The following is a 15307-nucleotide window of genomic DNA, read 5'->3' as shown; positions in this document are numbered from 1 at the left end:
TGTTTTGCGCTTTGTTTAGTAATGTCGTAGCTAATTATACGGCTAAATATTTAGTCAGGCTTTGGGTGTCGGTCGCGTAAAACAATAAACGTGAGCTCGGGTGGCATGACGGGGCGGCCACACGAGACGCCGATGACGTCGCATTAAAATGAAATCCATACGGGTATGATTGATGAGCGCCGCAAACATACTACGCCGCGCCCGACTCATTCAATTTACTGTCATCACATCGTATAGAGTGCAGTTTTATTATGAAGCTTTTCGATTTTTTGTGACTGCCCGATAACTGAGTATGCTGCTACTGCAGGCCCACGTAAAGGAAATTTTCTTCCTAAAAAATTGATAAATATGTAGGTACCACCTTAGGGACATGTAAACACCTAACCTATGGCTAAATTTAGATTTGAGATCTTCCTTTCGTAACACACAAAGGGAAGCTCTCGTTTCGTTGCCAGAATAATAGGCTCACGTCAGCGCCACGTACCTAGATTAATACGTTGCTGGCTATCTGACACCAAAGCATCTGTCCATAAGTTTGACCATAGTTGCATTTTCAGGTTGTATCGAGACACCCTCCACTAATCAATGACAGACTGACATGATTGCCTAGAACTTCTCGTTACAAAACAAAGCCTCTCGCAATATTGTTTCTCTTCAGACCACAGCCACAATGCCAATTAAAACTTCATCAATAAAAACATTTTATATTTAAATACAATTCAAAGTAACATTGAAGAATAAACTTTGTTCATTTCTTGACAGCTAATATTTTTACAGTGGCTTGTTGCTCTAATAAACACCGGTTCTGAGAAATTTTATTTCTTACCGCAATTGCTGGCGATGTGATTATCTCAATAATTTGTCTCGTTGTTCCCGGCAGAGCCGCGTTTGGCCGCGAGCACTGTCTTTATGGCGGGTTCAGTCCGGCTTGTTTGTTCAACAGAACTGGAAAATTAGCTGGAGTGCTTTTTTATTACATTTAAACCTGCTTACGTTAAAATGCCCCGTGGATTATTGCGTGGGACGACAATGTCGATAAAAATTGCTTTGAATAAAGATAATACACTTTTATATAAAAGAAAATTTTCAGTATACGTTGTGCAATGTAATTAATATGGTAAGTTTTCAGCTAATTAGTGACGATCAACACAAACCTATCAAAAGCAGAGCCGGATCCGCGTAAAAGTTTCCGTGACGTCGTTTCCCTACAATGTTTTCACGTCTTAAGTAATTTGTAATACGATATCTTTTCGCTACTTATAAGTTGTCTATCGGCGAGACGAGGTGGGCGTAAGTTTGTAATAAGAGTTAGTGTCTGGTGGAAACAACTCGCCAGTTGGAGTTTTAAGAAGTTTCGCCCCGTTTGTTTGATTCTTCTATCGTCGTGAGCCGATACTTCGACCCGAGCAACGAGTGCCACTGATACTTTTATTATTTCCTTATGGACTTAGTGCAATCAAGTTTCCAACTTGTTCACGATAATGGAATTTATTGTTTATTTCTGTTGTTCGATATTTCTCGTTCTTGGGAATATTTTTGCTGAGAAAATATTGTGGTTGGCGTACCTAAACCTTTTACAGAGAGAAAATTGGTAAAGGAAATGGGTTCACGACCGATTACAGATATATTTATTAAAAAATGTGTAGTATTCTACAACTTTTACACAGCGATATCTATTCTCAAAAAACCTTTGTAATATGAGTACTAGACCACTGATATGTTATAGATAAATTACTTCAAGAAACAGAACAAGATCGTGCTCATCACGCATTTTCATTTACTTGGATGGGATTCGAACCAACGACCTCCGACATAGCAGTCACGGTGGCTAACCACTAGACCAACAATTCCAGTCTTAGATTCACATTTTTACATAGACTTTATGCATTACTTACATAACATATCGTTCATGTACAAATAAATTAAATGTTCACCCGCGCGATAATTCTTAGCACCTAGTTATCTCCGCCTACATATTCCCGTTGCATACGTAATACAACATTATCTGCATTGCCGGCTGTAAAATATCTAGCACTGTTCACTGAACCGAATTAGTATAATTGATAGGTTCTCGATGCAAGATGTTGTCGTTGTTATTTAGCGCGTGTAATACTTGAGCTCTTGAATTTTATGCTAAGTTTGTCTTTTAAATAAGGTTACTTGTTATGAGAGTAAATGCGACTTAGCGACACGACAATCTTATTCTTTGCATTAGTTGTTAGTTTCAGATAATAGTTGTTTGCAATCATTGCTAATACTTCGTCGATTCACAACTAGATGAAAACGTAAAGATAAAAAAAATTGAGCCGTAGAAATAAAAACGTTATTAATTTAGGAGAGAGTATGTATGTGCATAATAAATTAGAGGCTATTAGAAATTTGATGACGTAATGCAAAAACGTTTATTGATTTTGTGAAGCACTGTCGTACCTAATCTGGTTAACACAGGATGCAATTTGAAATGATATCTGCCACATGAAATATACCCACAGGTACACATCTAATCATGTCATTGAACCCAACGGGTCATCACGTAAATTAGGGAGTTGGGCAGTCGACTCATTCCGTATTGGTTTATTTTCGACGACATGTTCATTATATTAGCCTGAAATCCAACAGTCCCAGTGGATATTCCGATAATGATACTAGTGCGATATTTGATTTGCAGGAAATCTATCGAAAATTGAACACCTAGTTGCGAATATAATAAGTTCAATATGAGCTTTGGAATTGGTACGAATGGTTTTCTCGTTTATTAATCCACATTCGATATGATCGCGGCCAGACGCTCGTTTTATCTCAGATGAAAACTGAAACTTTGCCCGTAAGTTCTATCCTTAGCATTTAATTGAGAAAACTTTGTTTTCATTCAGGAAAAATTTAAGAGGATAGTTTTTGTCTTCGACCTGATAATCACTGTTGTTTTAAGTGTGAGAATGTTTTTGGTATCTTAATGTAACGGTTTCTTCGTTTGTTTTTATGTAAGATGCTTGGATATAGTTTTACGATAAATAAAAAATATGATTGTATTATAATTTAATTAAACAACTACATAATAAATATCTCAGACTTATTGCTATTTTAAAATATCAACAAAACATAAAAGGTAAACTTATTTCTTATATATCAATGTAGGTATAAAATTACCTAAAGTGTAATGAATTCTGCTACGCCGTAACACCGTAGCATGCATGTAGCATACTTTATACCAAACGTAGTCACCATGTTTTTATTTTTGTCTAGCTTTGAAGTTACAAATCAACTTAGTTGCAATTGAATTATCGGTAGAGAGCTGATTGCAACCCAAGTATTACCACAAAACAGGTATACAAAAAACAAAGCTTCGCACAACACATTAAAGTGTTGGTAATGCTTAGTGGACTCACGTTCCGAGGTGTAAACCCCGATAGCGTCGGGCTTAATCTTACTAAGTGAATTACTCTGTCGGTACCTCCACTATGTTCCTTGCGCTGATGGAATGAAATAACCGAATTTTTTCACTCGCCTTCACGCTCCAACGCTACAAACACAATATTTCCACTTCGTATTTTCGTTTAATTACAAAACTGACAAACAACTCTTTGTAATTTTAACAAAGAGAACATATCGCACGTCAAAATAAAATTTAATTACGAACACGTATTACTCATTCGACTGGCAACGGACGTCACTTTGATACGAGCCTCGTTAAATAAAATCAGTTCATTTGACATGTGTTGCTTATTGCGTAATGAAAACTGCTCGACTGTAAGGAGACAAAGGTAAAACATGTACTTGCATTCTCGGTAAAATGGAATATTTACTTTCCTGTTAATGACTAATATTTTAAAGTTTGCATTTAGCTGTTCGTAAAAGTGGAGAGAAGAAATAACTCCAAATAAAAAGCAAATTTATATAATGAGGAGTCAAGGGGAGGTCAGGAGATCAATTTACCATTTTCGTAGAAATTCATTTGCTCTCAAAGGCTCATGTCGATGGACACGGCACTCAGTCATCAAACATGTACATTTTGCTTACAAAATCACTAGCGTTGCCACACGCATCTCATGTAGTATCGGTATAGAAATCGATGATGGAACAATCGTATCGTTCCGAGTGCTCGTAACAGGACACGGGACGTAAAGTGAGCCGAACGAGCCCGGACTCGCCACCAATCTGCCAAGTGAATTACCCCGACGAAATCCGACGTAATCTCGTGAAAACTGCCACTTTGCCGCACTCCATGTTATACGTGCTTATGTTGGATCATTATGATGATATGTATTGGATCGGTGTTCAACATCTTTTGGGAAAATGTTTTTTTTTTAATCCTTTTTCTTAACTTGAAATAGGTGCTTCAGTATGATAGCGGATATCTAAGGGTACATTTGGTCGGTTTTGGGGACATCAAAAATTCCTGAAAATTATTTTATGTTTTAATTTATATCTGTAAGTATGACTTTCCTTGTTATCAAATATCGCCGTAACTTTATTTCTTGGATAAAAAATCCCAAGTAATACTGCAGCAAGTTTTCGATTAAACCGGCGGACGGCCGACAAGGCAATAACCTACGCTTTATGATAAAGTTAATTAGATAGAACATTCGTTCCCCCGAGCAAGTATACAGATGAGACGATGCCAACGGGCCGTCTCTTGTAAAATGCCAAGAAAATGGTAACGAAAATCAACAGACTTACTTCCGCCTTTTGACGCTCCGGTGGACCTAATTGTCTGAAACGAAAGATGAGTTTTGAATTATTACATTCTTTTGCACATTTTTGCATTGCTGCAGGTGAATTTAAGCCAGGTTCTATCTTATTGAAAAAAGTCAGAACTTGAAGCAAGGGATTTTTAAACTTTGCCTTTTAATTAAAAATAGTTGATCCTCATTTCGTGGAAAATCGTGTTTGCTATAAATCGCGACGCTTTCACCGCACAACGGCCCACACATAAGTTTAGTGATTCATTTCGAAGTTTGCGAAGAACGGACGCGACGCCGTGCTCGCCTCGAGGTATAATTAGTTTCGTGATCGGCCGGCGGGCGCGGCCCGGCCCGGACCCGGCGGAAAAGTCAAACAAAACACGGATATCGACGCATATGCGACTGCACGGCCACGCCGGCCGTACGTCCTGCACTGCCCAAAACGATTTCATTATCAGTAACGAATTGTGCCCGCTGAAATTTGCTTTTCAGAAAGTTCGTAATGTTGATTTTTATTTCAGAGGACTATTGATATTACTGTTCCTAAGCAAAATGTAGCAATTACGATTATTGTAATTAATAAGAATAAGATTTCAGATATTTGCTATTGTCATATAAGTAACATTTTAGATGTACTCGTTTTAAGCCCGTTGTTTGATTGTACGAGCCTTTTATTCTTTCGCCATAGGATCAAATGATTTAAAAATTCCCAGGCATTATTAAAAAAAGTGCATTAAAAATCATCCACAAAAGCTTTTCGATTAAAAACATTGCTATTATAAGCCTGAAACATAATACCTTCGAAAATATTACGTTCGGCAGAAACCGAATCAAAATGGCACTTCAATTAGTTTACGCGAAATTCTGTTTCAGTATTTTACATCGCTGTATTTTAGCGATGGCTTTAATATTGGCCGGGAAATAACAGCGCTGCACTGAAGTGCCCCACTTACGGTTCAAAGCCTGCAGGTAAGTTGGTGCCTCTGTTGAAGAATTAAGTCAGTTTGTGTAAATTGGTAGCATCCGGCGTCTACCGGAAGCTATAGGGAGGCCACCTTTACCGTGCAACTTTTGATTGTACAGCGTCGCATTCGTGCCTCGTGATACGTATCGGCCCTAAATTCATATTGCCTAACAGGGACATTGATGGACAATTTTTCCCTAGTTATAACACTGTTGAGAAATGTTTTATATAAAACCCACACTCAATCAACAAATCAGCATATCAAGTTAACATTTATTCCTAGAGTAACAAACTCCGTTATTAGTTGTTACATTGTTGCTCTTTGTATGAAATAAACATGGTCAGTGTTTTGTTTTTCATTCGCATAGTTTCATAGGACTGTGTTGATACCTAACGTAGTTTTAAATCGAATTCCGCAATATTGCTTGGTCGCCACTCCCAGGTGAGTTCGCCTAGTCGTTTTTCATTTCGCAATGCATACACTACGTACTGTGATTCTTTCATAAAACTAATATGAACTTTATTATTGTGACATCGATATATCAGCTTTCACGTTATTGCTATTGTTGTATTGTCATTGGATTACTTTATGAAATCCAATATGCATTATGCTTGCGGTGGCGCGCAATATTCTGTTTCGTTTTGTATTTTCTGAAAGAGAGGTTGAATATGATGCACCCACGTATTAAATTAATACCTAGCGGGGCTTTGTGTGTATAAAATAATATGTTGCTTATATGGTAAATGTTATTATAGCTTAGTATTTAATTTATGATTACGTAGATTATTATATTTTAAAGGTTGTTCTGTTTTGTATAATTATATTTACATAATGATGTTTCGGTGGTTAAAATTGAATTAAATTGTCAAAATAACATTAAAGTTTTTAATGTTAAGTGTGATTACTAAATTACTTGTAACCAATCTATAAAGCTTTCTGAATAAACACCACAACAAGTCTCGAAAAAATACCTCTCATGATTCACTTACTCGACTACACCGAAAGATAAGTAAGGAACGTCTTACAATATACAACATAACTTTTCTCTACGATTGTCGTGCATGAACCCGTCTCCCATAGATACCCTGCATTCGTTGCATATCAGTTTCCGACTCGCATGGTGTTCAATTGCACGATGTCGGATTGCACTCGCATAGGAATGGACGAGCGCCGACGCTTTCCAATATTTTCCGAGAAATACGTGTATCACTACTGTTATGTGCCCCCGTGACTGATACGAGTTTCCGAGAAAATGTTTTTCGATATTCTCAGACTTTTAAGGTTTCAAGCCATTGAGTCCTAAGGGTGTTTGGTAATGTTACTCGCTAGGTTGTTGTTTTCATACAGTTTGCACGGTATGTTTTGTTAGATTGCGATTTTTAAATGTTGGTATAAGAAAATTAAAAGAATTTATTGAATTCAGCGCAGAGACTATCACAAAAACTAGACAACAGCAAAAATGAAACATGAAAATTTCCTGTTTAATTTTAGCTCAATTTGCCACATTGCAAATTAAATATCGATTTTCTACTTAAAAGTTAGCAGTGAATGTCTTTTTTTGGAGATCTTTTATTTTTGATGTTTGGTAACGCGCTCTGCCATCAAACGTAGCGATTAAATAAGCGATAACCTTAAAAAATATCCTCTGTTTTACTCAATAATTTCGTTAAAACTTAAATAAGTTTATCTAAGAACCTCTCCTACAGTAATAAAGCTAAAACTAAAATTCTGCAAGAAGTTTACGCTTGCTCTACATGAGATAAGATTACTGCACCAGTAATCTCATGACTATAAATGGGTTACATTACGGGACCCACTCGCTCATACAGTATTTAATTAATTTATCTACTTTTAAACTACACGGTGCTACTTGTTTTCAGGATTCCGTAGGCAAATGGAGAGTGCGTTTGCTTTTTAAATTTTGCAATTTTTTTAACGTTCTTGGTGTATTTGAATTTGAGCATGCCATGTTGTATGTTGTATTGTTATGTGATATGATATACCGTAAATATTTTTTGCGGCGCTTAAATAAAACATAATTTACGCCACTTAGAACACTACGATCATCTTCGCTTTAATGTAGTAGTAGCAGATGTTGAATACATCATTTGATAATAGTGCCATAGCACGGAACCTGTGAACCAAACGGCTCTCCAATAATTAACCATGTTTTTAACAACATTTTAAAAATACCAACAGACTTAAAAATTTTCACTCAACTGCTGAAAAATGTTGGAAAGTGTAAGGATATTGAATTAGTTGCGGATTTTGCATTTTTTCCTGACTGTGAGACAAAAAGGCGTGGCGGCGCCCGTCGGACGCTGAATCAATTACGTTACGTTGACGCGGGCGGTGCGGTAATTCGATCCGTCGGCAAATGTTGTTTCGACCGCGGGGCATGTCCGATGAAGGCTGCAAACCTGCGCCTTCATGCACACGACTTACTGATCTACTTTCATCCAAATGTTAACGCCAATTAACAGGATATTCCGAACCGTAATAGAGAGATGAATTGGTCGTATGTAGATAATCTAACAACAGCTTTTTTATGTCATGTACTTTTCATAATAACGTTTCTGAATACGCTGGCTTTTTTTTATTGACGATATTAGCGGAGATTGTTAAACATCAAAATAGGTCCAATAGGAAAAAAAATGCTGTGAATGATGATGACTTTCTATTCTGATTCAAAGGAATGGAATTCATTATTTTAAGCGATCCTAATTTTGTAACGATAATGAAGAGAATTTCAGATATAAGACACCAGTCTAAAGGTCGCATTTTAATTGTGAAAAATAATATTTTAACGGGTTTAATTATGCGAACAACTTTTATCCATTTCACTGCTCTTTTTCATTTTTGATACTGCAAAAAGGAGCTAACTTTAAAGATTAAAATTGTGCAATTTTATTTAATTATGTAAACCATATTGCTTGGACAAAAGGTTTACGAACTTTACGTGCGTATTTGCAATACTCGCAATACGTTAAGTAACTTATACATGCCAAATGAATATCGACGTTACTTTAGTTAGACCATACTCGATAGTGCCATTTTGTATTTCCCTTTTCTGGGCAAACGCCTCCTCCTTTATAGATAAGTATTTAAAATCACTAGAATAAAAACATAAATATTTTCAGAAGCACAATGAATTCAACCAAACTAATCACTAATTACCTAGTTACGTAACCGAATATCAAACAAACCTAAATTCTAGTTACCATTAAGAGATCCCTCGCCATCACATCGAAACAGTGAATAACGTGTAGGCATAATAATAATCTGGTGAATGTTGGGCGTAGGGCGAGCCGGCAGATTTTAGGCGAGTGCCAAAGCGGATTATCGAAATTAACCTCTTCAACGGCTCTAATGATCGAGTCTTCCACTCGAGCATCAGGGGTTCTCTCTCGACCGGTACAATCGTTAATAATACCCACTTACTTAGTAAAATACCTTATTTTATATAGGCAACATTTATAATTTCTTCGCAAAAATTTTACAAAATTAAATTAGAAGATAATTGGACAAAACAAAAAGTTATTATCGAAAGTAGGTGGTTATCCAGGCACGGTTCGAAATGTCATTCCCAGTGGAGAAGAAGAAACTATAAGTTACTCTTTGAAAAAAAGAATTAGTACATTATCTTATAAACTACTTAATGTTTGCAAAAACAGCTAAAATACAAAACTGGCAAAGTTTTAAATAAGAGATCTGTTGTCCATGAGAAACAAAACTGAACGCTTAGTAATCCGCAATTTTTGTCTCTCTGTCCGTATATCGCAGCACCTTTTTGTCAATTCATGTTCCTTTTCATGTCCTCTACAGTTTATATAAAAAATGCGTAATTCGCTCTCCAATATCCAAGTTCCATGAAGCACTGTAAAATCTTTATTCGTGAAATATTTCCATTGTTAACTTATAATAATACGTTAGGGGATAAAGGTCTATAAAGCTCTATATTAGATTGTTGCATCAGTCGGGGACTAATCTCGTACGGGCGCAGGACTACAATAGGCTTTATTAACATGCATGCGTCCCGTTCGATACAAATTGGCGATGAGTCGCCGGCGGAGCCATGCGGAGCTGTGCGGCGAGCCGACTCTACCGTGTAATAATGTCCTCCTCTGAACGAGACTGGGACCTAGATCATGTGTGCTGACAAAAGATTGATTTAAATATATTTTAGGACGTTTTGTACAAGATTCTTAGGAGGTACATTAATTCTTTTGACGTCGATACAATCAAGAGGATGTAAAGTCTGTAACGTTGTTGGTGATTTCTGTGTATGTACAAAGCAGTTTTGAAAGTCTTTTACCTGTAGAACATTACACATCCGAAAAAACTAGCTCAACGAAGTGGAAAATTTCTGCTATTCTCTGTTATTCTTTGTCTTGGGCAAAACAATAAATTCATTCTATTTATTTCCTCAAAACTAAACTATATTTGACGTACTGTCGAGCAAATTCTATGATTAACAACCATGACAACTTGGGATTCTCCGTAATAAGTGTATTTAAGGGGTAGACAAAATACCTGAAACTATCGACGAATATTTTTTTCAGACTATCGTAGGATCAGATTTCTGACACGTGGCCTTAATATTATTTCATTTTCAAAGAAATACTCAATCAAAAGACTGTATTTTGGGAAACAGGCAACAGTGTATGCCCAATAAAAGGCTTTTCTCTTAATTAAAAAAAAAAACTAGTTTTAATAAAAGTACCTACCTACCTTAATAAAAGTAATATAAAACTGCAATGATTTAAAAAAAATAAACTATGAATTGAAATTGGCTACGGAATTATGAAATGGGTTCAATACTCAATACTCAATCATTTATTGCATTCCATATGTTACAGAGATGGTAGAAAATAAATAGCAGTTCAATATGGACCCTGTTGGGCACGCAAAAAATTTAGGAGAGAGGAAGAGGGCTGAATAATTGTATAATATTAATAATAGTTGTTACTCTATATCTCAATAGTTGTTGGTTTGTTTAGGCAGGATGATTTAAATTTACGATTGTTTTATCATCCAGAAACTCCTTTACAGTATAATATGCCTTTAATACGAGTTACTTCACTTATATTCAATAACTTTTAGATATTAAACAAATTGATTGAATATTTCTAGCTCCGTATTTGTTCGGAAATTCGGCATGTTCGCTTTTAATTTGATTTTGTATCCGGTAACACTATTTGTGTAAACCAAATATTAATTTAAATTTTAGGGAAGTTGATTTAGAATATATCCCATGTTTAATTCATAAAAGCCTTATTGTTGTAATACTTGGTTTAGTTCATGATCGGTATTTGCTATAATTAAACCAATAAAAAAAAGAATTTCTCCAGAAAAATATCATATTATCCACACGTTTCAACTTATTTTTAACTTCACTTGTATGTTTGTAACCGACTCCTTTGGTCTTGGTTCTGTGTATGACCAAATAATTAAAAAATATCATGTTCTAGTTTACTGCGTCAAATTATCTTCACTTTAATATGGTTTTAGATTCATTATTTATGTTAAACTTACAGCTTGAACTGTTTTGCACACTAAGGTTTTATATTATTTTTTAATATATTTATCATAATTGGTTTCATAAATCTTATTGGTTCATCATTTGCGAAGTATTAACAGCACATACATTATTAAATTTATTAAAACGACTGAAAGTGTTGGCCGCGTTTGCTCTGTTAATTTGATTAAAGTGGGTTGTTAATGTTGACCCCGGCTGATATGTTTGCTGAGGCCGTAGCCGAAAGTAGGGCCGTAGGTGAAAATATGGGTAAACTCGAAATTTCATTTTAAACTAATTTTGCCAATATATTTAACACAGAATATGAAACAATATACGTGCATTCTTTTAAAATATTAGCTCACAAGGCGAATGTTCTAAAAACTTAAGATTTTCAAGAGTTCCGCGGGTAATAAAGCATTCCTTGTAAGAACTATTAATTACACCTTACAGGTCACGCTAAGGTTTAATTTTATGGGTCCAAGTCATTGAATCACTCCCTTAGGATCTGGATCATTAAGTGGGTAAATGGTTAATGAAAATAGAATGAGCACTAAACATCGAAGCGGAATTTCGCCAGTCACCTAGCCGTCGTTAAATGTTGTTATCGTCGCGATTAAGTAACAAAACAACTTGGCTGAGGGCGGAGCGGGGAGCGGCGCGGGGCGCGGGATACGTCGCGAATAATAATCTCAGTTTACGACGGCAGCCGAGTGAATCAATAAAAACACTAATAATGCACAGACGTAATCCGGATCGTGCAACGTCGCGATTACCGGCACTAACGAGATCGTAAAGACGGATCTCCAGTGCACGGCTTAGCCGAAACATAAGCACCGCGGGTAGGCGACACCTACATACACATATTCACGATGTTTCAACGTAATCTTATTTGCCAGTAAATTCATTTCATTAATTAATCTGCGACTTTTAAACGTCTGAATCCTTTTAAACGTCTTTTAAACCTAAATTCCAACAATCAATGACGAATCCAACAAAAGTCTAAGAAAAGAACAATCAGATGTAACAGATTTTTAGTTGAAAGAACCCTAAAACGGCACGCTAGGTCCATTATTCTCAATTTGCGGCAAGTGAAGGAAGCGCGGACGGCAGACGCGGCGGGTGTCCCCCTTGATTAAACCCCACCAAGAACTAAGAAGTAACAATTTGTGTGCATTCCGACAGACTCCGCCAGTATACACTGGCTCCTGGATTGCAGATCCACCTTACTACATTCAGTTTTAGAATTTCAAAACTTTTATAAGATTAAACTTAGTTCTTTGAAAGTTATACCAAAATTTGTTACTTTACAATCATAAGAGAACAATCTATGGACTAAGTATTTAGATTAATGTCACAAGTATGTCCGTTACTAGTAATAAAATTTCAATATATTCCGATTTGTTAAAAAGATAAACCCCTAAATATATGCACGCGAGTGATGTAATTGATAGCGTTCACATCCTAATAAGCTGTGTGCACGTGTACGTTGACGGGGGCGACGCGACCGCCTGCAGTCCAGCGGCTGGCGCTGACACGAGCCTACGTAAACGTATCGATACCTGTCCGATACCGATGACCGGTCCCTACCTGCTTCACAATATTTACACGTCATTTTAAATTAATATAACCAAATTTAAACCCTTCAATATAAAGACTTTACTATTTTAGTTTGTTGAGAGACCCTTGATTGTATATCACTGGCGTCCTACGACAACGTTGTTTATTGGTACTGGCCGTTGAGATCCAGTGATGTTTGATCAATCTTTCGATCATTTTACAGCGATTCCGCTAGGTGCCGTCTGTCGCGCGTGCCTCACACCCATCTCAGGCGATCTTCGCGTAGCGCCGGAATTAAAATTAATAGCAGACGGGCGAAGGCACGTCGTGGTAGGTCCGACCCGACCCCAGTAATTTGTTTACTCGTCTCGCTCAGGATTACGTCGCATGCTCCGCTGAATAGGTAACTCCCGGTGACTTTTCATAAGTATCAGTCAACCTCCACTTGCTGTCTTAATGATTTTTTATTGTTTTAATTACTTTACTGCGTGCATACATTTTAACGTAAGCTGTTGTCGGAATTTATATTTAATTTGCGAGCGCTTCAAAACTTATTACGGCCCAATCGTGACTGTATAAAATGTTTAACAGTCCTCGCTATCTTTACCAGTAAAGCGCTGTCAGTAGCTGGAAAGCCGACAAAAATGTCGCGTGCATTGTCATAGAATTTGTAGTAAAATGCGTTTACCAATCTATTGTCAAAGCGCGCCTTTCAGCGCCTGTCACCACTCACAGCGTGCACTCGCCGACAAAGCTTCTGAAATTCGAACAAAGTACGGTACATGAAATTTCATTAACCATATCGCAATAAGTTTGGAGCGCAGACGTGGCACGTATATAATTCAAAGCGCGAGTTAATTGACCGAACATGGTTATGAATGATACGGCTAAACGTCGCCGGAGCCGGGTCGAGTGTCGGGCGGTTGCCGGCGGACTTCCGATCGCACCCCAGCGTGTTTATTGTATCAGTGTCGAGGCTCATCAAAATGCAAATAAGGCACGCCCAGGCCGCGGCGCCGGACAGTTGTCGGCGCTCTATTGAGTTATAATTCTCACTACATTCGAGTTTCCTATGTACCCTTGTTTCGACCGTATTGTGTCTGCCTCGTTAGATATTTGAATGAGGACTCGATGTTTTTCATGATGGGATTTGCGATTCTTTATTATGTTTTTAGGACAATAGTACTTATTATTTTTGTCAGTTCAATGAAATCATAACATTTTCTCGTTTATTATTTTCAAAAATGTAGATATGATAATTTGCTATACCTAAGTACATAACCCAACCACAACTCCCCATTAACCAGCTCAGAACGCTTAAAACAGCGCACTAAATTCGAACACATTCGAAGTTCGTATGCAAAGCAGCTTATAAACTCAACATAACGTCTTCGTCTCAAAGACACATGAATGAATCGTTCGGGGTGTAGCTGTATGCAGGCGTTTAATAAGCTCCTGGCTTGCTGCTCGGATTTCGGTCGTTAGCGCGTAATTGTCGACACCTAATTAGTCGTCGACACTCGAGCGCCGGTCTCCGGTGTCGCTATCACACATGACCCGCGATATTTAACGCGGCGCGACGTCGCAGTCATCTCGACCGGCGTTTACTCGCTGCGGTTCAGAAGAGACTTTATTAACTGAGTTCTTGTACTAGATGATAAAGCGTGGTTGCTTTTGAATAAACGTTGTATGTTGAAAACTATGAAAAGCGTTGAGGACTAGCATATTTTTGTTAATGTCTGAAATGTTGATACAGTACCTACAGTGCAATGAGGACTTGCATATTTTTTCTGGATTTGATGTTATTGAGGAAATTTTGATAATACCTACTATAAGAAAACACTGTCATGATGACACTTGGAATTCATTCTAAGTAAAGCAATATGACGTCCATTTATTTTGCTTTAAGTTTCACCATTGTATTTATTAATATGTGGAGTAATTTCTATGAAACGATCATTAGGATACTGTTGTCAAAATCCCTTAATGTTTTCTAAAATTAATGCTTCCCATGTTTTGAAGTAGTTCCACCAGCCAAGTTTTTATTCTTTTGTAACATAGCCCTTTCTTTCTAGGTATGGAGGCGATCATGTCTGAGTTCTTCAATGACACGACGACAGCTTTCTACATCATCCTCATTGTGTGGATAGCAGACCAGTACGACGCGATTTGCTGTCATACCGCCATCGCCAAAAGACATTGGCTCAGGTTAGTGGACGTTTGATAATGAACTCCCGGATTCTGAAAAAAAATACTTTCTTTTTATTAAACGACTCCTGTACCAAGTAATTTAATTATTGTGTTGTTGGCGTTTCAATAAACATTACAATCACACGCAAAAATACATCCAGGAATAGGACAAGCCTTAGCCTGGATCATGCAAAACTTATATTTTAAGACCAAAGCAAAAGTTTGTTGTCAATTTAGCCATTAGGTATGTATCCACGTCTAGTACCACAGCTTAAGATTTTTGTTCCATAAGTTTTGCCTAAAGGAGTATACCTTACCAAGCTTTCGAACAGATACTGTGATAGTTTTTTTTCATCCTCTTCTAACAGTTTCGAAATCGTCTATCTGTTTGT

The 15307-nt window shown here is 37.0% G+C and overlaps 1 protein-coding gene across 3 annotated transcripts in view; it reads left to right on the top strand.

Moving 5' to 3' along the window:
* Nucleotides 1-15307, top strand: part of LOC113504270 — a 79322-nt gene that overhangs the window by 30418 nt on the left and 33597 nt on the right. For all 3 annotated transcript variants that reach the window (XM_026886514.1, XM_026886495.1, XM_026886506.1), the window contains one exon: nt 14801-14933. In XM_026886514.1, coding sequence (XP_026742315.1) covers nt 14801-14933 — 133 coding nt within the window. The remainder of the gene's footprint in view (nt 1-14800; nt 14934-15307) is intronic.

This window comes from Trichoplusia ni, chromosome 2 (genome assembly GCF_003590095.1).
Source record: "Trichoplusia ni isolate ovarian cell line Hi5 chromosome 2, tn1, whole genome shotgun sequence".
In the NCBI taxonomy this organism is placed as follows: Eukaryota; Metazoa; Arthropoda; class Insecta; order Lepidoptera; family Noctuidae; genus Trichoplusia; species Trichoplusia ni.
Note: the sequence above shows the minus strand (reverse complement) of the source record. Positions and strands in the feature narration are given on the sequence as shown.